We start from the raw sequence: 27469 nt of genomic DNA, 5'->3' as shown, positions 1-27469 counted from the left end.
TCAAATTGCATTCTCTGGCAACAGTGGACATTCCTTCAGTCAGCATCCCAATTGCGCACTCCCTCAAAACTTGAGACATCTGCCGCATTGTGTTGTGTGCACATTTTAGAGTGGCCTTTTATTGTTCCCAGCACAAGGTGCTGTTTAAGCGTCTTGATATGCCACACCTGTCAGGTGGATGGATTATCTTGGCAAAGGAACATTTTTCACTAAAAGGGATGTAAAAAAAATGGTGAACCACATTTGAGATCATGGAACATTTCTCAGATCTTTTATTTCAGCTCATGAAACATTATATTTTTGTTTAGTATATTATTTTGGGTACAGGGGAGGCTAACTTGTTTTCTTTCAAGCATTCATGGAAGGTTTAGTTAAAATATATTTTGCTGAAGGGAGAGCCATCTAATTTCATTTCAGAGAGGTCCGAATTTCTCCATGGTAACACTTATTATGAATAGTGTTCACTGCCGTGCAAGACATTTGACACATTTTATTTGTAGATTCGATTAATAATAGAGGTCAAAGGATTTGCAGTAAAGGTAAGCACCAACGTTTGATAAATATGTTTAATAAACAGTGCATAACCAATTGTAAAGAATGCATTGCATAAAGGTATGTCTTTGAAAATAATGCATAAACAAATGGAAATATTCATGAAAATATATCCATGAAAAGTTAGTCAGGGATATGTTTTGCATTATTCTGCAAAGGCACACGACAACACGTAGGTCTCGCCAATTTTAATTTATCTTATAATAAAAACAGTGTAATACATTTGATTTGTTGATTTGATTAGTACTAGAGTTATAGTAAGTAATACAGTCCAGTTACATCTTCTTCTGACAAAGTAGAATGGAAAAAGAGGTGTATTTCTCCGGGTGTGAGCTGGTGTGTGCATGGGCAAGTGCAAGAGCAGGACGTGCTGCTGCCACAATTCTTACAATTCAGTGACCCTCTTTCACCCTCTTCATTCTCATGATTCAGTTCACTGAAATTAAATTGAAGTCATGTGCACAATTATCAGTTTCTTTCTGGTTTCTATTGCCGATTCATCCATTGATGTTATTCATTCACTGAGGAGAGAGACACGTTAGCACCTGGGTGCCAACGCATTACGCCATATTTGTCTTTGCCCTTTAAAAGGGAATTTTCTGATTTCTGAAGTAAATATTCTTTCTGTAAATGATGTTTTATAAAAGGGGTTCAGACACTTTTTTGTGATTTGGCTTGTTTTTTTAGAAACCTATCGGGTCACTACTTCACAGGAGCGCCATTAGAAGGTCAACTTTTTTTAGGACCACTTTCTTGTGCCTTAATAACAAACGTGTATACAAACTTTAAATACAAATACAATTGTTAAATCACGAGCCTAGTTTATTCATTCAACTTTTTCACCCAACATTCAACTTTTTATCTGGACATGGTTCTACACAACCTCCACCAGCCGAAGCTAAGTAGTAACATTAACATTATGCCTTCTAGTTGCAGTCGCTGTACTCATAACATACAGGAGAACGATCGCCTTATGGTGAGGATAGGCGTGCTGCAAGCCCAGATTCAGACACAATCGTTAGGCAAGGGTACTTTACGTGTAGGATGAAACAGTGTCTGTGCCACCAATAAGTACAGATATTAGTATAAATCCCCTTGCACAGTCCCCGCAGCCGGGCAATTTCTAATGGCTTCTGGAAGGAAATGCTGTAGGAATGCTTAACCGGTGTCAGTCATTCAGCCGACAGAAACTTTCAACCGGTTTCACCTATTAGGCAGCGAGTTGGAGTCAGAGACTGAGCCTTCTCTGGTCTCTCCTTCACCCATTACGGGGTCTGAAACGCCGAAGCCTCCCACCATTAGCTCTGACAAATTGAAAACCCTAGTCATTGGTTACTCTATTACCCGCAGTATTAGACTTAAAAAGAATGTACCAGCGATCATACACTGTTTACCAGGGGGCAGGGCTACCAACGTTAAGGCTAACCTGAAGATGGTGCTGGCTAAGGCTAAAACTGGTGAATGTAGAAAGTATAGGGATAGTGTTATCCACATCGGCACCAATGATTTTAGGATGAAACTGTCAGAGGTCACCAAGTGCAACATAGCTTTAGCGTGTAAATCAGCTAGAAAGGTGTGTTGTCAATGAGTAATTGTCTCTAGCCCCCTCCCAGTTAGGGGGAGTGATGAGCTCTACAGCAGAGTCGCACAACACAATCGCTGGTTGAACACTATTTTCTGCCTCTCCGTAGATAATTGGCCCTCTTTCTGGGACTCACCCACAAACAGGACCTAGCCTGGCCTGCCGAGGAGTGACGGACTCCATCCTAGCTGCAGGGGTGCTCTCATCTTATCTATGAACATAGACAGGGTTCTAACACCTCTAGCTCCACAATGAGATAGGGTGCAGGACAGGCAGCAGGCTGTTAGCCAGCCCGCCAGCTTAGTGGAGTCTGCCACTAGCATAGTCAGTGTATTCAAGTCAGCTCTCCCCATTGAGGCCGTGTCTGTCACTCGATCTAGGATGGGCAAAACTAAACATGGTGGTGTTCGCCTTAGCAATCTCACTGGAATAAAGACCTCCATTCCTGTCATTATTGAAAGAGGTTGTGATATCTCAACATAGGGCTACGTAATGTTAGATCCTTCACTTCCAATGCAGTTATAGTCAACAAACTAATCACTGATCATAATCTTGATGTGATTGGCCTGACTGAAACTTGGCTTAAACCTGATGAACTTACTGTGTTAAATGAGGCCTCTCCTCCAGGTTACAGAAGTGACCATATCCCAGTGCATCCTGCAAAGGCAGAGGTGTTGCTAACATTTATGATAGCAAATGTACATTTACAAAAATGACAGCATTTTCGTCTTTTGAGCTTCTAGTCATGAAATCTATGCAGCCTACTCAATCCCTTTTTATAGCTACTGTTTACAGGCCTCCTGGGCCGTATACAGCGTTCCTCACTGAGTTCCCTGAATTCCTATCGGACCTTGTAGTCATGACAGATAATATTCAAATGTTTTGTGACTTTAATATTCACATGGAAAAGTCCACAGACCCACTCCAAAAGGCTTTCGGAGCCATCATCGACTCATTGAGTTTTGTCCAACATGTCTCTGGACCTACTCACTGCCACAGACATACTCTGGACCTAGTTATGTCCTGTGGAATACATATTGTGGATCTTAATGTTGTTCCTCATAATCCTGGACTATCGGACCACAATTTTATTACATTTGCAATCGCAACAAATAATCTGCTCAGACCCCAACCAAGAATAATGAAAAGCTGTGCTATAAATTCTCGGACAACCCCAAGATTCCCAGATGCCCTTCTGCTGCTCCAGTTTCAACTTTCCGGCCTGGATCTCCTCCCACGTCCAGGATCCCTTACCGTCCAATACATCCTCCCATGTCCAGGATGTCTGCTCCTCCTGGCCACGCTGCTTGGTCCGTTTGTGGTGGGATCTTCTGTCACGCTCGTTGTTGGAATGAGTTTGGTGGGTGTGGCTTGAAGCTTGAAGGGCAGCGGTGCATTTTGAACCCACAACCTAACCCCTCCCAGTTTTTCAACTGGCCACTCAGAACAGCTCTGTTCCTGTTTAGTTGAACGTTGCATTACCTTTCTTCATAATGAACGCAGCCTTAGTGACTTTTCTACTCCAAAATGAATTGCGATAAAATGATGGTGAGACCATTACAGTATCATTTTCCGTTGCAAAATTGAGCAACATGAACGACATAATAGTCCATATTATAAGGATGGTGTGTTATTTAGCAATAAGCATTAACACCTGTATCCCAGCTGATGCAGCATACAATAAGCTATGGGTTGCCCATCTGTATTTATGCTAAACATTAGCTAGATCAGTGCCTCACAAATGTTTTCAGTCATGCCCCGCCTTTCATCATGGGGAATGAATTCAATGAACTGCTTCTATTTTTTAACAAAAATATGGTATAAGAATACCTTTAATTCATCCAGAAACAGTCCATACAAACACCAGTACCTGGTTTCTCTTCCATATTGAAATCAAGAAGAATAAAATCACAAAGGATGAATAAACCAGCTTACTTCTATGCATCTCTGTCAATGTTTTATGTTGATCTTCTCAACTAAAATAAATCATAAATGTGGTTCTGGAAGTATTCTTAGGGTGACTATTAACATGAGGAGTGCTTTAAGCATTAGCATGAGGAGTGAGCAATAACATGATATGTTTTCTAAACATACTGTACATAAGGATAGGTGAATGCTGCTGTCTCTGTTTGGGGAGAGAAACAGGCTTGGTTGAGCCTCTGAGGTTCAGAGAAACAGCCCTTCTCTAATTATTTCACCTATTAGAAAACATGTTGAATTAAAGTTTAAAATACTACCAACATTGTCTTTGGACTTACAAAATTGAGCCCAATATAACCATTACCAATACCACTTGTTTTGAGAAATAGTGCTCACGTGAGATGCACATCTTTTCACTTCGCAATAGAAACTTTACCAATTAGAAAAATATTATTTTTTACATAATTCTTATTTATGATGATGAATTTACCATGTTAAATGTGACTGTACTTCTTAGTTTTTACAATATCTCACGGAATGAAGAATTTGCTAAAAAGAGAGGCGGGAGAGAGAAAGATAGGAGCTATTGCTCCGTCTCCTTACAAGCCATGCACAACTTTTACTTCACAAGCCACTGCCTCTGAGTAACGTGCCAAACCAAAAGCATAATTTGTGGCTGGGGGGGATCCAATCATAAAATTATGAATTAGTAGTACTGTGTACTGTTAAAAACACAGAAAGCCAGTAGCTACGGTGGGGAAATGATTTCCAATCCAACAAGTTCATCACGGTCTGTTATTGAGGGGGTCAAATTAGTCTGTCTCTAATATAGGGGAAGGTCATGACCCCGCTGTCCCCCCCACAAGTTACACGCCTGCACACACTCATTCACACACGCAAGGTTGTTTGATGCTTCCTCGCTGTACCCAGTAGAATAAGAAACAATGGCCCTCTGTTTCTTTCTCTAGTCCTGTCTTCATCCTTTCCATTTTCCAGTCTTGTCAGCACTGTGGAAGTGATGGGTAAAGCCATCTAGAAACCACTAGCTGCTACGTTGACATGCGGCATTAGTAAAATAATGAACATACTGCACTCTTAAGAATGAGCTTTGAGTCTCTGTTACTTACTACTCATCTGCCTCATATTAGGGATGCATTACATGTCTTTTAAACATCTTGCAACCGAATTATAATGATTTGCAAGTAAAAATAACATTTTCAAATGTGTCCAAAGACCAAATGTAAAATTGAGCGTCAAATTGGTGTTCTGAGCATAAGAAAAGGTCAAAGAAAAAACATTTCTGTGACAGACTAGAAGAATGCTTTCACCATTTCATCTCAGGCCAATAGCCACACATCCACTTCCTGATTGTGAAAGATCGGTCTTCTACTTTCAATCAATACGTTTTCGACATCTGCTTTGAAGTGTCTCCGTGAGAAACCAATCGCGTGTCAGCTTGGAGGTGCTCAATAACACTGTCCGTTCCACATAAAGATCATGTTGGAGCAGCTGCTTGCAAAGTTACCTGAGGTGAATTTAATGAGGAACATCCCATCTACACATAGCAATAAAACAATTGTGTTTGTATCCACATTCAATGTGTTGTGGCTGTGCTACCTCATGGTGTAAGCATAGTATTAGAGATGAATTCAAACAGAAGTTGACGCATCATTTAATGCAATGGGATACATCCATTTCGTGATTGAATCATTTCAAATCGTTGTAAATTTAGAAAGAAAATTACAGATGACAAATGCCAGTTGACAAATATACATGCACACTAAGGGGATTTGGAGATCTTTTGTTACAGGCACAGCAGAGCTTATTCACCCCCACGGTGTTTTAACATATCATTCTTAAGTTTTTGTTCTTGTGCATCAAATACAGTCTCCTACAAGCCCATCTGTTATGTGGATGACATGTCAAGGTCTCAAAGCTCACATTTATTCCAGGCAGAGCTAAGAATCTCCCTGTTCACTCATGACTGCACAGCCAGGCACGACTCCAATACCATCATAACATTTGCCGATGACACAACAGTGGTAGGCCTGATCACCGACAACAACGAGACAGCCTATAGGGAGGAAGTCAGAGGCCTGGCCGTGTGGTGCCAGGACAACAACCTCTCCCTCAACGTGATCAAGACAAAGGAGATGATTGTGGACTACAGGAAAAAGAGGACCGAGCATGCCCCCATTCTCATCGACGGGGCTGCAGTGGAGCAGGTTGAGCGCTTCATGTTCCTTGGTGTCCACATCACCAACAAACTAACATGGTCCAAGGACACCAAGACCGTCGTGAAGCGGGCACGACAAAACCTATTCCCCCTCAGGAGACTGAAAAGATTTGGCATGGGTCCTCAGATCCTCAAAATGTTCTACAGCTGCACCATCGAGAGCATCCTGACTGGTTGCATCACTGACTGGTATGGCGACTGCTCGGCCTCCGACTGCAAGGCACTACAGAGGGTAATGCGAATGGCCCAGTACATCACTGGGGCCAAGCTTCCTGCCATCCAGGAGCTCTATACCAGGCGGTGTCAGAGGAAGGCCCTTAAAATTGTCAAAGACTCCAGCCACCCTAGTCATAGACTGTTCTCTCTACTACCACATGGCAAGCGGAACCAGAGCACCAAGTCTAGGTCCAAGCGGCTTCTAAATAGCTTCTACCCCCAAGCCATAAGACTCCTGAACATCTAGGCACACGGCTACCCAGACTATTTGTATTGCCCTCCCCCACGCCTCCACACCCCTGCCACTCTCTGCTGTCATCTATGCATAGTCACTTTAAAAACTCTACCTACATGTACATACTACCTCAACTAACCAGTGCCCCTGCACATTGACTCTGTACCAGCACCCCCCTCTATATATTGTTATGTTTTACTGCTGCACTTTAATTACTTATTACTTTTATCACTTATTCTTGTCCGTATTTTTTGTAAAATGCACTGTTGGTTAGGGGCTCGTAAGTAAGCATTTCACAATTTGATCTGATTTGAATCTGTCAGATGCTACAGAGCTTCCCCAGAGAGTTAAGGACAAGGCAGACTCCAAATGTCATACAGTAGCTATTGTGCTGTTCAGCAGTATTCTGAAAATACTTTCCACAATGGATTTATTGTGTTTCCAAATGCACTTTGCAGAATATTCCACATGAATAGAGAACAGAGAAAAGGCAATATTGCATTGATTGCAAACATGTCTTGTAAAAGCTGTTATAATATGCAAATGCCAGTCAGCTGCTGCTCTCCACTTCTCTAAAAAGTCACAGTAGTTGCCTTCTAATTAACATGTGGTTTTGTCAAAGACCTAGCTTCACACATTTACATTTTTCATGACTTTTAGCCATATGTGTATATAAACATTAAGCACATACACATGGGAGGGAGAGAGAGAGATGGCGTGAATGAGAGGGATGCAAGGAGGCACAAAAGAGGCAGCACAAAATACAGCAGGAGAGAGGGAAATTTGCAAGAAAATGTTATATCTCTAGGATGGGCATGTACAGATGACTGAAGCATGTAAATTGGGATTAAGGGTCTCACTGCCATGAGGAGAGCATCTAGGGGTGATGGGGAAGGGCGGGCACAGCAGAAGTCAAGGAGACAAGCGGCCACACGCCAGACGGGACACCAACTTAACAATTTAAACAGAGAGCACACCTCGCCACTTGCGAAACCGTTAAATATGCAACCATTGACACCATACTGACAGGCGCACAACGCAAGCCTTCAATCCATAACCACCAACAAAGTACGGAGCCATGATGGTTTATGAGATACACTACCGGTCAAATGTTTTAGATCACCTACACATTCAAGCGTTTTTCTTTATTGTTACTATTTTCTACATCAAGCGCTATGCTGAAACTGGCTCTCATGAGGACCGCCAGGAATGGAAGACCCAGAGTTACCTCAACCGCTGTGTCTTTGTAAGACACGGTGTGGGTGAAGGGATGATATCTGCATGTGTACTTCCCACTGTAAAGCATGGTTTGATTTTATTTGATTTAATTTGGAGAAGGAGGTGTTATGGTGTGGGGGTGCTTTGCTGGTGACACTGTCTGTGATTTATTTATAATTCAAGGCACACTTAACTTCTTGAGAATACAGGGGGTGCTGTTTCGCATTAGCATAATTGCCTCTACAGATTAAACTGCCTCTTATTCAATTATTGCTGTTACTATATGCATATAACCATATGCCATTGGATAGAAAACAAGCTATGGTTTCTAAAACCGTTCCAATTTTGTCTCTGAGTCAAACACAGGTCATTTCACAGCACTTTCCCTGAGCCAGAAGAAGATTGCAAGATGTGTATGCTCGCTTCAAAGCTCTGCCTATATATGGTCACGCGACCTATGACCCGAAACACACTTCCTTCTTCTTCCTCTGGGTGTCTGGAAGACGTCAGAGGAGAAATTTTTTGTTTATCTTGTACTGACGTGAAATAAGACCTATTTCTTTAGCGTGACCGACAACTTCCGGTTTCTGAGATGCGCGTTTTCAGAGGTGCCATTGTCTTTTGTTATGCTGACGTTACGGATGAAAACTATCTCCGTCTCGAAGTTTGTTTGATACATGTGACCATATCACCGTAATGTATGTTTTTTCAATATAGTTTAATCAGATTATTAGAATTTTTTCGGGAGTTTTGCCGTGTTCCGTTCTTTGAGTTTTTTAACTTTGGACAGGGACCGTGCCAGTCGACCAGTACCCAGGCTAAATGAAGAGGGGAAGTTGCCATTGTGAATGGATTGAACGACTCATCAGGACTAAGGACACCTTGATCAACATTCTGATGAAAGACCAGCAATAGTAAGACCCAATTTACGATGTTATTTCATATATCTGTCGTGCATGTGAACTGGTCGGGCGCGTCCAGCTGGTTCTGGCTGGCCTGGTTATGCTAATTTAGCGCTACATTTTGTTTTCGCTATAAAACATTTAAAAAATCTGAAATATTGTTTGGATTCACCAGATGTTGGGCTTTCAATGTCTGTACGCTGTGTATTTTTTCTGAAATGTTTTAAGACAAGTAATTAGTTATATAACGTTGGTCTCTGTAATTGTTCTAGCTGCATCAGCACTATATCAGATTGCAGCTGCAATGTAGAACTGTGATTTATACCTGAAAAATGCACATTTAAAAAAAAAAAACTATGCTATACCATAAATATGTTATCAGACTGTCATCTTATGAATTTGTTTGTTGGTTTGTGGCTATCAATATCTTAGTTTAGCCGAATTGGTGATAGCACCTGATGGAGTAAGAAACTGTTGGAGTAAGAAAATGGTGTCTTTTGCTAACGTGTTTAGCTAATAGATTTACATATTTTGTCTTCCCTGTAAAACATTTAAAAAATCTGAAATGGTGGTTTTATTCACAAGATCTGTGTCTTTCATTGGGTGTCTTGGACTTGTGATTTAATGATATTTAGATGCTACTATTTAATTGTGACGCTATGCTAGCGATGCTAATCAGTGTGTGGGGGGGGGGGGGGTGCTCCCGGATCCGGGTTAGGTACTCTGTAGAGGTTAACCAGCATGGTTACCACAGCATTCTGAAGTGATACGCCATCCCATCTGGTTTGGGCTTAGTGGGACTGTCATTTGTTTTTCAACAGGACAATGACCCAACACACCTCCAGGCTGTGAAAGGGCTATTGAACCAAGAAGGAGAGTGATGGAGTGCTGCATCAGATGACCTGGCCCCACAATCCCCGACCTCAACCATATTGAGATGGTTTGGGATGAGTTGGACAGCAGAGTGAAGGAAAAGCCGTCAACAAGTGCTCAGCATATGTGGGAACTCCTTCAAGACTGTTGGAAAAGCATTCCAGGTGAAGCTGGTTGAGAGAATGCCAAGAGTGTGCAAAGCTGTCCTCAAGGCAAAGAGTGGCAACTTGAAGATTCTCAAAAATAAAATATATTTGAATTTGTTTAAGACTTTTTTTGCTTACTACATGATTCCATATGTGTTATTTCATAGTTTTGATGTCTGTACTATTTTTCTACAATGTAGAAAATAGTACAAATAAAGTAAAACCCTTGAATGAGTAGGTGTTCTAAAACTTTTGACCGGTAGTGTACTCATGCACACACAATCACAGATGACACCCGTGCCATTTCAGCAAGGGTTTATGATCTCACTTATTTACATTTACATTTAAGTCATTTAGCAGACGCTCTTATCCAGAGCGACTTACAAGTACATACATTCATACTTTTTTGTTGTACTGGCCCCCCGTGGGAAACGAACCCACAACCCTGGCGTTGCAAGCGCCATGCTCTACCAACTGAGCTACACGGGACTAGACACTTATCAACCTCCACACTATTAAGACAAGTTTAGGTCCTGAAAAGCCAGTGCAACACTCACATGAGAAGGATTCGTCGGCCAGAACATTGAGGCAGGCAGCCCCATTCTCGCAGGGATTGGGCTCGTAAACTTCCCCTGCAAGACACGGGGAGACAAGAACACAGGGTCCCATGGGGTTAGAGAACAACCCTCTGCTCATTAAAATGGTCAGACAGCTGGATCAGCCAGCAGTACTGATGATACTTTAATGAAGTATTTTGAGTAGCTTGAGTCCATAGAATTACCCAATAAAAGCCTTGACTCTGCAAATTCCCTGTGAGTCTTTTTTTTGGCACAATAATCTAATGAGGGAGAATTGGAATCCCAAGTCTGATTAGAACTCAAACCAGTTCAGAGAGTGAGTTGGTGTCAGACTGGTCACAAGCTTCTATGGGGTTGGTAATATGCATAGAACGCTACTCCATCTTCAAATAGGCCTAGCTTGGCGCTGATGTTTGATAATCTTTACACACAGCTCTTAAACACCCTCCTCTAAAGTGTATCCATGTGTGTAGTCACTATTACGGTTTAAAATGTTCCTGGCACGTAAAAAATATTCCATCCCGAGAATAAATCACTTTTCTCCTAAGGTAACCTGGTATTTCCTGCGAAAACCGGAAGTGTCATTCTAAAGCAGGGTTTCCCTAATTAATTTTTACAAAATAACTTAAAAATTAGGAGCTGAAATGTCTTGAGTCAACAAGCAAGCCTAAATAAGTTCAGGAGTAACAATGTGCTTAACAAGTCACATAATAAGTTGTGTGGACTCTTAATAGTGTTTAACATGATTTTTGATCTCTGTCCCCCACAAATACAATTATCTGTAAGGTCCCTCAGTCGAGCTGTGAATTTCAAACACAGATTCTACTACAAAGACCAGAGATGTTTTCCAATGCCTCGCGAAGAATGGCACCTATGGGTATATGAGTAAAAACATTGAATATCCCTTTGAGCATGGGTAAGTTATTAATTCAACTTTGAATGGTGTATCAATACACCCAGTCACCACAAAGGTACAGGCGTCCTTCCTAACTCAGTTGCCGGAGAGGAAGGACACCGCTCAGGGATTTCACCATGAAGCCAATGGTGACTTTAAAACAGTTAGAGAGTTTAATGGCTGTGATAGGAAAAAATGGAGGATGGATCAACAACATTGTAGTTAGTCCACAATACTAACATAAATGACAGAGTGAAAAGAAGGAAGCCTGTAGAGAATAAAAATATTCCAAAACATGCATCCTGTTTGCAACAAGGCACTGATGTTGTACTGCAAAAAATGCACAATCCAGATTTCGAAAGTTTTTAGAGACTTACCCAGAAACACTCACAGCTGTAATTGCTGCCAAAGATGATTCTTACATGTACTGACTTAGGGGGTAGAATATGTCTTATTTTTCATAATTATTTTTACAAATGTTAAAAGTTTTGTTCCATTTTGACATTACATAGAGTTTTGTGTATATTGTTGATATTTTTTTTTTAGTTAAATACATTTTAATCCCACTTTGTACACAGAAAAATGTGGGAAAAGTCAAGGGGTGTGAATACTTTCTGAAGGCACTGTAAATATGTCCCCACTGGGCACAGACTTCAGTTTTGATTAGCATTTGTATGAGTGGTCAAATATTGTGAATTCAACATGAAATCACGTTGATGACTTTTTGCAAATACATTAACATTACCCTAATATTTCCGCTAATGTTGTGCGATGTGGGTATTAGGCTACCTCCTGTTTCTCTCTCTATTGTTCCTTCATACCTTCCTCACTCGCAACAGTTTAATAAAATTGCCTACGTTTCGTTGTCCTTATCTTCATCATGGTAATGACATGCTTGAATAATAGGCTATTGGACTAGAATAAGATGCAGATGGCTTTCGCTTCTCTTCACGAAGATTGAATGGATATGATAATGTTCCCTCTAAGCAGACGAAATGCCATGCCGCGCAGAGACGTAAGAGGTTGAACTTCACTGATAGTCTTTCAATCACCTGCGAGATTTCAGATCAGAGCCTCGCGTGTGCACATTTGTTGATATTCTTTGCTAGTAAGCGAGTTACTACCCCAGTTATAGATAAGTACAGATCAGCAATGGAAAGTTACTGCTTTCTGCAAGAGCACAAAACATGAAGGCTACATTTCAAGCTGTCTTTGAAAAGCCAGTCAGGTATAAAGCTTGTCTTAATTAAAAGGGAAGGGTTGTATTTTGAGAAAGGCTTGAATACGCAAATAAACCAATAGACAGAGGGGTAGACTACATTGTCTAATTTTCTGTATGGTAATAAAAATTCATTGTATTTTGTAAAGTGGTTTCTTGCGTCAAACAACACAATAACATTTACAGTCACCTATTTGGCCCATGGTGTTACAGACCAAGTCATGGATTAACCTGTTTGGGCTGCAGGGACAGTATTGAGTTATATTGTGGTAAGCTAATATAACGCTATATTGTGTTTTCGCTGTAAAACACTTAATAAATCGGAAATATTGTCTGGAATCACAAGATGCCTGTCTTTCATTTGCTGTACACTATGTATTTTTCAGAAATGTTTTATGATGAGTAATTAGGTATTTGACGTTGGTGTCTGTAATCATTCTGTCTGCTTTCGGTGCAATTTCTGATTGTAGCTGCAATGTAAACTATGATTTATACCTGAAATATGCACATTTTTCGAACAAAACATGGATTTATTGTATAACATGTTATAAGACTATCATCTGATGAAGTTGTTTGTTGGTTAGTTTGGTTGGTTCTTGGTTAGTTAGGTTGGCTTTGTGCATGCTACCTGTGCTGTGAAAAATTTCTGTCCTTTTTTTGTATTTGGTGGTGAGCTTACATAAATATACGTGCTGTTTTCGCTGTAAAACATTTAAAAAATTGGACATGTTGGCTGGATTCACAAGATGTGTACCTTTCATTTGCTGTATTGGACTTGTTAATGTGTGAAAGTTAAATATTTAAAAATATATATATTTTGAATTTCGCGCCCTGCACTTGAAGTGGCTGTTGTCATAAGTGTACCGGCGTCGGGCTGCAGCCATAAGAAGTTAAGAAACAGATGCCTCACAAGTCCTCAACTGGCAGCTTCATTCAATACAACCCGCAAAACACCAGTCTCAACATCAACAGTGAAGAGGTAACTCTGGGATGCTGGCCATCTAGGCAGAGTTCCTCTGTCTGTGTTCTTTGGCCCATCTTAATCTTTCCCTTTTTTTGGCCAGTCTGAGATTTGGCTTTTTCTTTGCAACTCTGCCTAGAAGGTCAGTGGTGAACAGCAAGTCTTTCCACAGATTTTCAATGTGAATCAAGTCTGGGCTTTGTCTGGGCCACTCACAGACTTTCACATTCTTGTTCTGAAGCCATTTCAGTGTTGATTTGGCTGCATGCTTGGTGTCAGTGTCCTGTTGGAACATACATCTTCGCCCAATTATAAGGTCATTTGCACTCTCAAATAGGTTATCATAAAGGATTTTCCTGTAGTTGGCTCCATTCATTGTTCCCTCTATCCTTACCAATCTCCCAGTCACTGACTCTTAAAAGCATCCCCATAGCATGATGCTGCCACCACCATGCTTCACGGTAGTCATAGTGTTAGATGGGTCATGATATGAGCCTGGTTCTTTCTAGACATAGTGCTTAGCATTCAGTCCAAAGAGTTACATTTTTGTCTCATCAGACCACATAATCTTTTGCCTTATGCTCTACGAGTCTTTCACGTGCCTTTTTGCAAACTCCAGGTGTGCTGTCATGTCCCTTTTTCTCAGGAGTGGCATCTGTCTGGCCACTCTCCCATAAAGCCCAGCTTGGTGAAGTGCTGTAGAAGCGGTTGTCCTTCTGGCAGGTTCTCCCATCCCAGCCAAGGAACTCTGTAGTTCTCTCAGAGTGGTCATTTGGGTTCTTGGTCGCTTGCCCAGTTGCTCAGTTCAGTCGGATGACCAGCTCTAGGCATACTCTGAGTGGTTCAATATTTTTTAATTCCCCTCTGTGCTCTTAGAAAGTTTCAACACAATATAAATTGTTTAATACCCTTCCCCGGATATATGGCTCAGCACAATTCTATCTCGGAGATCTACAGACAGTTCCTTGGACTTCATGGTGTAGTTTCTGCTCTGACATGCACTGTCAACCATGGTACCTTATATAGATAGGTGTGTTTTTTCTAAATCATGTCCAGACAATTGAATTGGCCAGAAGTGGACTCCAATCAAATTGTAGTGACATCTCAAGGATGATCAAGGGAAATGTAATGCACCTGAGCATACTTTGGAGTGACATTGCAAAAGGGGTGTGAATACTTAGTGAAATTTGATTTCTGTATTTCATTTTCAAGAAATGTGAAAACATGTTTCACTTTTCCATTATGGGGTATTGTGTGTAGATGGGTGAACTATACATATTTTTTAAAATAAATGTTGCATTCAGAATAACACAACAAAATGTGGAATAGGGAAAGGTTTGGGCGGGAATTCTTGTTAAATCTCGGTAACCCGGTTCCCGTTATGGGGTAAGTAGTGGAGGATGCTGAGAGGAGGACGGCTCATAATAATGGCTAGAACAGAGAAAACGAATTGGCATCAAACACATGGAAACCATGTATTTGATACCATTCCACTGATTCCACTCCAGCCATTTCCACAAGCCTGTCCTCCCCAATTAAGATGCCACCTCCTGTGGTAGACTTTCAGTGGGAGACATTACAGAACGATTGGCTGTAAATTGTACATGTTGGGATCAACCCAAAGTCCACAGTGATAAATACTTAAAGAACTCTGTTTTAGACAGTGACCGTCATCCCCCCAAACACACTTATTGGGCTTCACAAAGAGAATGGTTTGACTGGATACAAACCAATATAATGATATTTTAAGGCAACACAAAAGGCCTATATCCTTGCATTTCATGTCGGTTCACCAAATGGCAACAAATCACAACAAGGTGACAAAAGCACAATGAGGCTTTTGAACACATGGCAAATGATTAGAACATGATTGATTCTAATCAAAGAAAACCCGAAGACACTCTCGTTTGTTAATTGGATGCAGTGGCTAAAAGGTAATTGCTTGTTTGGTCAGAGGTAAGAGAAAGAAGAGTGAGAAGAAACGCAACAAAAAGTATGCAGAAAGAGTCAAAGCACCACAGGCAAACATGAAAGACTGACATTGTGATCTTAACAAGCCAACAGTGAGGATCTGTTCTCAAAGAAAGGCAGCTCTAAAACAATACAAAGAGAAAAGAAATTGAGCAGACGACAAGAGGAGAAAAAAAAGAGAGAATAAAAAGAGAGCATCACAAACGATGCGAAAGCCGTCGCAGGTAGCAATGTCAGAGAACAGGCCGGCCGTTCAGCTCCAAATAGATTGATTGCTTTAGGGAGGCGGCAGCCCTGAGAGATGGATCTGCTCTGCTGCTAGCATGCTAGGGGTTTGAAGATGAGTGAGGCCTTCGGTGGTGCTGGAAATCAAGTAAATCGCTGGAGGCGTCCTTTAAACTTGCCCCCTGCGGGGTAAGATACTTCTGCTGAGCCGATGGGATCCAAGCTGCAGCGACACTGTGAGGAAGTTCAGACAGTGATGAAATCGATTCAAATAAACAAAACTAATAGCATGACACATACAGCATGTGATGAAAGCCAGAGGATCACAATATCATGTCAACTTTGAGAGGTTACTTTGAATTATATGATGTCGGGCCTGAACTCAGCCAATGTTCCATCTACTATACCGTTTGCTTACCCGACATTCATATACATGATGTCAGCCCTTTGCGTTCGCAACCCAAACCACTACAGTCAGTCGCGGTGACCATGGTATGGGACTAACCAGAAGCCATAATCACCATGGTGTGGTTGTGCGTCGGGTCGCTGTGAGGTAGGCGGCTTCTCCCAAACATAATTATTGCTTGAACTTAAACACGCGCTCTTCACTTTAGGTTCTATGTCTAAAGACCTGATTCAGCAGACACATACATCTCCATGTCTCCTTCCAAACCATTAAAAGGAACTGAGGGTCTTTCCACCCAGCCAGAGGCCAACAGTACGCCGCCTCCTGGTCTGACTTAGCTATTCAACACACACCACTTTGTCTGATAAGTGCTTCCATCCACATAAGACGGTCTCCACCACTTAATTTCCTCTATACCGAGATTTAATCAAAATTGCTTTCAAACTGTTTGCAGTAAGAATGTTCCGGGAACCCTATCTTGGCCAAAATATGTGTGGTCGAACTCAGACTTACTTCAAATTACTTCTTTTTTTTAAATAAAGTTTTCCACCCAGCTTTTTTACCCCTGTGGGAGTAAAGGTATTTTTCAATGTTAAATAATCTGGTCCTTGTTCTAACTTTTATAGCCCTCATTACTGTGCACTGCCTAGCCTGCTAGACCAGCTCTAAGCCCTGTAGGGGAACACAGAGGGCATCCGTCTCAGGAAGAGATCCTACTTCACCTCATCATGGGCGAGGGGCAACCATAATGCACTCTGCTCAGATTACAGGGTAGGGTTCAGGGGCTTACAAACTAACTTGTAACATGGACCAAGGCTTTTCACAAACTCAACCTGTAGCCTAGGTAAAATATGATTACAAATCACACAATTTTAGCCCATCATGGACATCAATCAATATATTGATTGAACAATGTGTACTGCGGATGCAATTTTCAATAACATATTCTTCCTTTTCTGAGGTAAAACACAGACATAGGGTTTATCAATACACTATGAGAAAGAATGTAAGATGTTTGATACTTTGATAATCAGAACTCCTACAAAAGGACATAGTAATTGTATTCTCAAGGAACTCTCCAAAATGTCATTTTCCTACATGATGTATCTTCTAAAGCAAGAGCTTAAGGAATGCAATACTGATTGGCTATTATCTTGGACAGCTACCAACATCTAGAAAAGTCCAATGTTGCGTAATACACTACATAACCAAATGTTTGTGGACACCTGCTCGTCAAACATCTCATTCCAAAATCTTGGACATTAATATGAAGTTGGTCCCCCCTTTGCTGCTAAGACAGCCTCCACTATTCTGGGAAGGCTTTGCACTAGATGTTGGGACTTGCTTCCATTCAGCCACAAGAGCCTTAGTGAGGTCGGGAACTGATATTGGATGTTGGGCGATTAGGCCTGGCTTGCAGTCGGTGTTCCAATTCATCCCAATGGTGTTTGATGGGGTTGAGGTCAGGGCTCTGTGCAGGCCAGTCAAGTTCTTCCACACTGACAAACCATTTTTGTATAGACCTCACTTTGTGCCCAGGGTCATTGTCATGCTGAAAGAGAAAAGGGCCTTCCCCAAACTGTTGCCACAAAGTTGGAAGCACAGAATCATCTAAAATGTCATTGTATGCTGTAGATTAAGATTTCCCTTCACTGGAGCTAAGGGGGCTAGCCGAACCATGAAAAACAGCCCCAGACCATTATTCCTCCTCCACCAAATGTTACAGTTGGCACTATGCATTGGGGCAGGTAGCATTGTCCTGGCTTCCGCCAAACCCAGATTCGGCCATCGGACTGCCAGATGGTGAAGCGTGATTCATCAATCCAGAACACGCGTTTTCACTGCTCCAGAGTCCAATGGCGGCTAGCTTTACACCACTCTAGCTGACGCTTGGTGATATTAGGCTTATGCGGCTGCTCGGCCATTGAAACCCATTTCATGAAGCTCCCTATGAACAGTTATTGTGCTGACGCTGCTTCCAGAGGCAGTTTGAAACTCGGCAGTGAGTGTTGCAACCGAGGACAGTTGTTTTTTTACGCACTTTAGCACTCTGCGGTCCCATTCTGTGAGCTTGTCTGGCCTACCACTTCGTGGCTGTGAAGTTCCCACTTTACAAGAACAGCACTAGCACTAGCAGGGCAGACATTTGATGAACTGACTTGTTGGAAAGGTGGCATCCTATGACAGTGTTTGTCTATGGAGATTGCATGGTGTGGTCCTCAATTTTGTCCACATACTTAATGTATGTGGGTGTCCACATACTTAATGTATGTGGTAAAAGCCCTCTAGGTCATTTGAATGTTTACTTCAGCTCTTCATCCCACTTTATTAAACTGAACTTGTTGAGAAATATTGAACATTGTCTAATTGCAAAGGCAAATTGCAAAACTCTATAGCGCTTACCACATGTCCAAATGAATAGGTAATAAAGTTATGTAATAACATATGCCAACCTTTGCTTGAGTTCTTGTCTGTTTGTCTCTTGAATTCAAAATATGACAGTGCCAAATAGCATGAAATACCAAAAGCTAATCAAGCCACACTTCACACAAATATAGACAAGTCTCAAGGGGGTCCCAGAAGCTGCTGGCTGACAATATTACCCAGCTGACGTTCACGCCGAAGTGCCTCTCGCGGATCTCCAATGCCAGTCAGGCATATGGTGTATCTAAACCCTGCACAGTGATACAGCTTGAGGTTCTGTAAGTAGCAGATTGTTTCCTTTGACTTTCTCACTTCATCACACTTTCTGCTGCTGGTGCCAACACCAAGGCATTGTGGGTCACCGCTGCCACTGAATGGGGGTGGAAACAAGGTCTGCTAGGATGACAGCTTTGACATTCCCTGCTACCCATTCATTACCAACATACAATCCCACTATAATCATATTCAGCCCAATGATACTTTTGAAATATACAATCCTGATCACTTTTACTTGTATTAATCCTCCACTTTGTTTGAGGACAGCTAATGTCTGTAATAAGAAAATCACATCTCACATTGGATCGAATGATCCTAAACACTAGTAGTCAGCATTATTGAATAGATGGGAGGAGCCCCGCATCCCATTCAATAGTTACTGCAGAGAGCGTGTTACGTGACAACCGTTTCAACCCAGTCATCCAGGTTACTGATCCATCTCTGAGATCCAAGAGCTGACCACATCAAACACTGTGGTGTGATTGCTCCTGTCTCTACTATCTCATTACTGATGCCCTACTTCAGGCCCAAGCCGAGCCAGGAGAGCATACTGCTGCTAGATTTATTAGAATCCTGGAGGTTCCTATCACTTCGCGAGACAAGATCGCCCTGATTCATTCTCGGGGCACAGTTAATAAGATTCATAAAACATGCCATTAAATTAAATGCACGGTGATGAATGTGGGGCATGACATTTCTGTATGGGGCATGGTGGATTAAGGAAAGGTGCAAGGCGATTAGGGTATAGCATTATATATATATTTTTAGAACAGTGTCAGAGATCAAGAAAATAAATTAATATTTAACAGTACATTGAGGCATTTCTGTGAAATTGTTTATTAAATGTGTTTATTTGGATCCCGATGAGGTTTTGCAGAGGCAGCAGCTATTCTTCCAGGGGTCCACAAAAAACACAAAACATAAGAAGTAACAAAAGACATACACTGATAGACAAGGACAGTCACACAATTTTAAAATATCATGGTATACCCCCGCAAAAATTATATTATACAAATAATAAAAACATTTTGTGTGTGTGGCCCCGCCATTCCGTGAGTAGTTGTTTAAATTTTTTTTAAACATAATTTTGCTGTTTGGTTTAGTAATTGGAGATGGAAGGGAGTTCCATGTGATCATGGCTCTGTATAATACTGTGCGTTTCCGTGAATTCATTTTGGACCAGACCACTGGTGGCATGTATTGTGGGGTATTGTCAAGGATTCCCCCGGTACTGCTGCTCATTCCGTGCACCAGTTCCGGAGGTCTAAGTCACCGGCCTCCATGCGTCACTGAACTGTCTCAATACGCACACCTGATTCCAAATCCCCTGATTAGTAATTGTATTTATGTGCCCTCTGTTCAACATTGTCTTGCCGGTTATTGTTCCCATGTCCGTTGGTCTTTAGAGTACCTGTGCTTTTTTCCGGCTTTCGTGCTGCATGTATATCAGCATATTGATTGCACGACACGAAGGGCTTCTACCCTCGACCGCTCCTTCTCTAACTTCCGCGATGCATACAAAGCCCTCCCTCCGGCAAATCTGACCACGACGTCATCTTGCTCGTCCCGGCTTAACCTGTTTGGGCTGCAGGGGCAGTATCGAGTAGCCAGATAAAAGGTGCCCATTTCAAACGGCCTCGTACTCAATTCTTGCTCGTACAATATGCATATTATTATTACTATTGGATAGAAAACACTCTCTAGTTTCTAAAACCGTGAATTATATCTGTGAGTAAAACAGAACTCATTTGGCACAAACTTCCTGACCAGGAAGTGGAAAATCTGAAATCGATGCTCTCTTCTGAGTCCTGCCTATAAATGGGCATGATACCTATTAGTATACATGCACGTCATACACCTTCCCCTGGATGTCAAGATGCAGTGAGAGAAGAAATGGAGTGTTTATCTTGGTCTGAGATGGAATAAATCCTCTTGGAATGACGTATCACCCATTTTCTGTTTTCATGAAGGCGCGAAGTTGGACCTGGATTTGCCTTCTGAATAGCTGTCGTTATAGGCGACTAATATCTCCGGCTTTGATTTTATTTGATACATGTGACAATATCATCGTAAACTATGTTTTTTCAATATAGTTTAATCAGATTATTGAAATTTTTTCGGGAGTTTTGCCGTGTTCCGTTCTCTTCCGTTTGTTGACATGGAGAGATTCGTGCCACTTGGCTAGTGTGCTTGCTAAATCGAGAGGGAAAGAGGCCATTCTAAATCCAAACAACGATTGTTCTTGACAAAGGACCCCTTGTCCAACATTCTGTCTTGCTGCTTTTTGTTCTATGTTGCTCTGTCTGTATGCTACGTCTTGCTTGTCCTATGTTGCTATGTCTGTATGCTATGTCTTGTTCTATGTTGCTATTGTCTATATTGGAATTGTTTTTAATAACCTGCTCAGGGACTGCGGTTGAAAATTAGCCGGCTGGCTAAAACCGGCACTTTGACTGAAACGTTGATTAATGTGCACTGTCCCTGTAAAAATCAACTCAAACTCAAACATGTGAACTAGTCGTCGGCGCCCAGCTTTTGGGTACTCTAGCTATACCGAAGCTGTATGTCGTAATGAAGTTATTTTTAGAATTCTAACACGGCAATTTCATTAAGACCTAATGGATCTATCATTTCCTATACAACATGTATTTTTTAGTTATGTTTATGAATAGCTATTTGGTCAGAACATGTGTGTCAGAAAAAGTGCCTGAAAAATACGTTGTGGGAAAAAGTAGCTACGATAGCACAATGTATAACCACTGATTTCAGCTCTAAATATGCACATTTTCGAACAAAACATAAGTGTATGTATAACCTGATGTTATAGGACTCTAATCTGATGAAGAATATCAAGGTTAGTCAAAAATTATATATCTTTTACTGGTTTGTTACGATCGCTAACCTTTGCTACTGGGAAATGGCTTGTGTTTCTGGCTATTGTGGTAAGCTAATATAACGCTATATTGTGTTTTCGCTGTAAAACACTTAATAAATCGGAAATATTGGCTGGAATCACAAGATGCCTGTCTTTCATTTGCTGTACACTATGTATTTTTCAGAAATGTTTTATGATGAGTAATTAGGTATTTGACGTTGGTGTCTGTAATTATTATGGCTGCTTTCGGTGCAATTTCTGATTGTAGCTGCAATGTAAACTATGATTTATACCTGAAATATGCACATTTTTCGAACAAAACAGATTTATTGTATAACATGTTATAAGACTGTTATCTGATGAAGTTGTTTCTTGGTTAGTTTGGTTGGTTCTTAGTTAGTTAGGTTGGCTTTGTGCCTGCTACCTGTGCTGTGAAAAATGTCTGTCCTTTTTTGTATTTGGTGGTGAGCTAACATAAATATACGTGCTGTTTTCGCTGTAAAACATTTTAAAAATTGGACATGTTTGCTGGATTCACAAGATGTGTACCTTTCATTTGCTATATTGGACTTGTTAATGTGTGAAAGTTAAATATTTAAAAAATATATATTTTGAATTTCGCGCCCTGCACTTGAGCTGGCTGTTGTCATAAGTGTACCGGCGTCGGGCTTGCAGCCAGAAGAAGTTAAACAATGCCACTTTAAATAATGCCACATTAATAAGGTTTACATATCTTACATAACTCATATTACATGTATATACTGTATTTTATACCATCTACTGCACCTTGCCTATGCCGCTCGGCCATCGCTCATCCATATACTGATATTTACATATTCTCATTCACCCCTTTAGATTTGTGTTGTTGGGGAATTGTTAGATATTACTGCACTGTTGGAACTAGAAGCACAAGCATTTCGCTACTCTCGCATTAACATCTGCTAAACATGTGTATGTGACCAATAACATTTGATTTAATCAATGTTGCAGATGCGCCATGTAGATCCCATCACGCTGCCTGCCACCTTTCTACCTCTTCTCTATCTGTTGTTGGTCCAACTCAGGTCTCACAGTAGTGAGCTTTACCCTTCAACAGCAGAAGTCATGTTCTACTCTGGTTCTAAATGTGTATGGTTGTTGAAATCTATCAGAAACCAACAGGTCTTTATCAAGCTATGGGCTTCGGGCTGTTGCGGAGACCATATTACCGCCACCTCAGCAGTCATAAGTCATGACCACAGTGATATTCCACGTGACAGTTAAATCACGGTAATCTCCTTTTATGCACTCTGGACATGCTTTGGTAGTACCCAACTTGATAACGACCATTCAGCATATTAGAGCTTATGCATACACATAGGCCTATGAGCGCAAGCTCAAATAACATACCTGAATAAAAATGTATTATTGTGCTGTTGTACGAAACATATTACGCATGGTGAAAACATAAGACTGACGGTGGTGATATATGTTCAATGTCATGTCAACGTGTTGAGGGCGGGCACCCTGAGCACTGATCAAAGAGGCTGTTACTCAGTGGAGGGAATGTGAGGTACAATTATCACGTTCACACCGGATAAAGGCACACTGACAGCCAACAGACAAATTCCACCCAAAGTCCACATTACATTATTTAGTCAGTCAGATCGCCTACACAAAAGGAATAAATATATCTGCAATATCTAAATGTCAGTTGCAGACTATATTTTGTATGTTTTTTATTTTATGTCTTCAATTGGTTGTGAATGTTGGATCTGGGGGGTGTTGGGCTCATCTCTACTTGCTATATTGTATTTCATTCGCCACCATGGCCTTTTTATATTTTTATTTATTTATTATTTTGTTTGCCTTCACCTTCCTTATCTCACATTGTATATAGACTTATTTTTCAATGTATTATTGACTGTATGTTTGTTTTACTCCATGTGTAACTATGTGTTGTTGTATGTGTCGAACTCCTTTGCTTTATCTTGGCCAGATCGCAATTGTAAATGAGAACGTGTTCTCAACTTGCCTACCTGGTTAAATAAAGGTGAAATTAAATAAATTTAAAAGTTGGGAACTTGAGGGATTTGAAGAAGCTTCTGAAACATTGTCTCACTTGTTGTAGGCCTATGGTACGTCAACCTAAAAACGTAAATTTTGATTAAAATCTCAGAAGGGGTTCAAGGGCATACGATTTCATTAAATAAGCAGCTGAACCCCACATCATGACCCATGGATTACATGCTGGGCTGGCCAGCAGCCTAGGACCAACAGCTAGGGTGGGGAAGCCCAGTGTGTACACACAACTCTCCCTGATTAACCCTGGCATCCTGCCAGCTTAGATCACCAAGGTCCTGCTTGCAAGGGGGCCAAGGTGAACAACTCAAATGTACTCTACTACAGTATTGCATGGCTGCTCAAGTCCTGCATACGTGGGCTGCCTTGGCGATTAGAGTTGACAACGAAATGGTAGCAAGGGTGCTAAAGATAGTGTCATCAACCTTTGGCCTTCCACTGTAACTGTGAAGAAGTTCTGCCAAACATATTGTGCCGTGATAAAATATATGTTAGCTCGGTCCGCTGGTAGAGTAGAAGTCCTTGTGCAGTTCCAAAACAGGCCGATAGTGCAAGCTGACTTACTGTACACTGACCAACACGTTAAAACACACACATACTGAAAATGTATTCAGAATAAAAACATATCAAATGAACAAGAAATGTATTGGTTCATGTTATTTTTATATACCATGCAAACTAAAAGAGGAAAAGTATCTGCTTTTCAATGGTTCACTTTTTTCCAGACTAGGTATTACGACTCCTCCACTAAGTAGCATAACAATGTCATTTCAAAAACAGCTAGACACAGATACCCAACATTTTCGTGGAATTATTGTTAGGTGTTTTCCATTATATTCTACACTGGACGCAAATGCGAAATTTAACCAATATGGAGAAATATAGAAAAGAAACCCAGGTTGAAAAGCCCACCTGTCTGATGTGATTTACAGTCTCTTACTCTCTCGACATACACCCACGCATCACATGCACACACACTCTCTCTCTCTCCCAACAGACCACATCCCTGTGCAAGATAAGATTTAATGCTCCATTCCACTTTCACATTCTTCCAACATACATGTGCACTGCAGTGTTAGACATATGATCTACATAGAAAACCTTTACCTTAAAAAACAACATGACATTTGATAACCACCAGATTGTACAATGAACCATCTAAATCATCGGAGAGGAGGAGTGAGAGAATGACAACGCCCCAAAGGGAGAGCAGGTGCCTTGGAAGCAGCATGGAAAGTATCAAAGGGAAAAACCGGAGAGAACAAAAATCTCCTCATTCCCCAAACCCAAACTCTCTTCCGAATTTAAGCATTCCTCTTAACTTCTTATGGCTGGGGGCAGTATTGAGTACTGAACATAACGCGCCAATGTATACTGAGATTTTTTTATATAAATATGAACTTTACCGAACAAAACATAAATGTATTGTGTAACATGAAGTCCTATGAGTGTCATCTGATGAAGATCATCAAAGGTTAATGATCAATTTTATCTCTATTTCTGCTTTATGGGAGTCCTGTCTTTAGCTGGAAAAGTGTCTGTGTTTTTCTGTGATTTGGCGATGACCTAACATAAGCGTTTGTGGTGCTTTCGCTGTAAAGCCTTTTTGAAATTGGACACTGTGGTGGGATTAACAACAATATACCCTCTAAAATGGTATACGATACTTGTATGTTTGAGGAATTTTAATTATGAGATTTCTGCTGTTTGAATTTGGCGCTCTGCACTTTCACTGGCTGTTGTCATATCGATCCCTCAGCCATAAGAAGTGTTAATCACTGTACTGATGCAAGAGACTGTAACCCTTGCCCTGTTTGATCAATGCTCTGCCTCCAGAGAAGAAGGGACGAGCATGATTCCACTAAGCATCAGTTTTTACCCTCCTTAACCTCTCTTCCTCTCGTGTTGATGTTGGAGAGAGGGACTAGAACGCAACCAGTTGCAGGGACCTTCCACACATCATGTGCTTTGTATTTGAGCTGCTCTCTGTCTGAGCCAACACACCAAGGGTAATCTAAAACAGCTGGACTGGAGATATTTCACTTAACTAAATCGCACCTTCGTTCTCAGTCAAGAATTTTATAGTATAATCTGTTACCCCCCTCAAAAACATTTAAATAATAAATCACATTTGGCTATTGCCTTTTCTGAGCTCCTCTTACCGACAATTACACTTGCTCACATACTCATACGCATTAGTATTATTCCAATAAGGTCCAATAGGTGTGATCATTATTGATAAAACCAAAAAAGACAAAACGTTTACATTTAGAGAGACGGCTAATAGTCTTTATTAGGATGTATCAGAGGGTGGGATCGGTGGGATGACTGAAGCTTTAGGATATACAGTCGTACAGTAGCTTCGTGAGCGAAACACAGGAGGAACAATTCTTGGAACAATTGATTATTTTAGCAATGACATTTCTAGGTTACCTCTCAAAGCTTCAGAGTTCAAAAACAGTTGGTATTCACAAACACACATACACACACATTGACAAACACACTTGTACTGTACACACACACACACACACAAATGAACAGTTGGATCCCTGCACCGCACGCACACACACACACACACACACACACACACACACAAACACACACACACACACACACACACACACACACACACACACACACACACACACACACGCACACACACACACACACACACAGTTACAGACTCTGGCACATCAAATTAAATAAAAGTTAACAGCGCACGGTGATGTCTGAGAATGGGATGAAATGCACAGGGATGAAATGCACAGACAAATCCTGGGATATTGCCTGTGTCTAATGCATTTAACATGACTAACAACATCACACTGGGAGTGTTGGCTAAGGTACAGAGAGGGAGAGAGCGAAAGAGAGAGAGAGTGTGAGAGAGAGAGATGATATAGGGAGAAGGACAGAGAGAGAGAGGGGGGCAGAGACGAGCAGAGGGGATATAGGAAGAGGGGGGGCAGAGAAGGTTTGGAGGGGTGGGAATAGAGGGAGAGAGAGGGGGTAGGGAGAGGTAAGGATATAGACATATGCTGAGAAGTAGAGTAGAGGGAAAGGTACAGCAGCAGAGTAAGAAGTCTGTGACATCCGTGTCATCCAAAATATTTTGGCAATACTTAAGAAGATGGCTCTCACTCCCACGCGAATGCACACACAGTCTCATTTGCATGCTAATCCACATTCCAAGAGACATTGTGTACAGTCTATGCTAATGTGATCATAAAAACATACATTAATGTGCAAATGTAATGACACAACCATTAATAAAAAACACACTTTTTTATCATGTTCTACAACAGAGAAAATCAACAATATTTGGGTACCAAAGATGACCCAGAAGTGCTGGATTGACAAGTAGAGTATATCAAGCAGAGAGCTCACCTCTGCAGGGTAAAGTACCTTTTCAATAAATCACATGGTTTTCAGTGGTCGTTAGACCCAAAGCCTTAAAGAAACTAAGGTCCAAATAGGTTTTTGGTTAAAGTAAAAAATATATTGCTCTGAAGAGAGAGTGTGTTGAATATAGTTTGAATTACTATGCCTCCCTATTTCTTTATGTTTCCACAAATTTAGATATTTTGTGCCAAATCCAAATTGTAGATATTTTGTACCAAATTGTACCAATTTTTTTTGTACCAAATCCAAATGTACAGTGCATTCGGAAAGTATTCAGACCAGTTCCTATTTTCCACATT

The 27469-nt window shown here is 41.1% G+C and overlaps 1 protein-coding gene across 4 annotated transcripts in view; it reads right to left on the bottom strand.

Annotated features, from left to right (window-relative positions):
- LOC129826305 (EGF-like repeat and discoidin I-like domain-containing protein 3) overlaps positions 1-27469 on the bottom strand; it is a 283677-nt gene that overhangs the window by 238003 nt on the left and 18205 nt on the right. For 2 of the 4 annotated variants that reach the window (XM_055886873.1, XM_055886874.1), the window contains exon 2: positions 10438-10512. The exons of the other annotated variants lie outside the window; for them this stretch is intronic. In XM_055886873.1, the coding sequence (XP_055742848.1) occupies positions 10438-10512 (75 nt within the window). The remainder of the gene's footprint in view (positions 1-10437; positions 10513-27469) is intronic. 4 annotated transcript variants of the gene reach the window in all.

This window comes from Salvelinus fontinalis, chromosome 28 (assembly GCF_029448725.1).
Source record: "Salvelinus fontinalis isolate EN_2023a chromosome 28, ASM2944872v1, whole genome shotgun sequence".
Taxonomy (NCBI): Eukaryota; Metazoa; Chordata; class Actinopteri; order Salmoniformes; family Salmonidae; genus Salvelinus; species Salvelinus fontinalis.
Note: the sequence above shows the minus strand (reverse complement) of the source record. Positions and strands in the feature narration are given on the sequence as shown.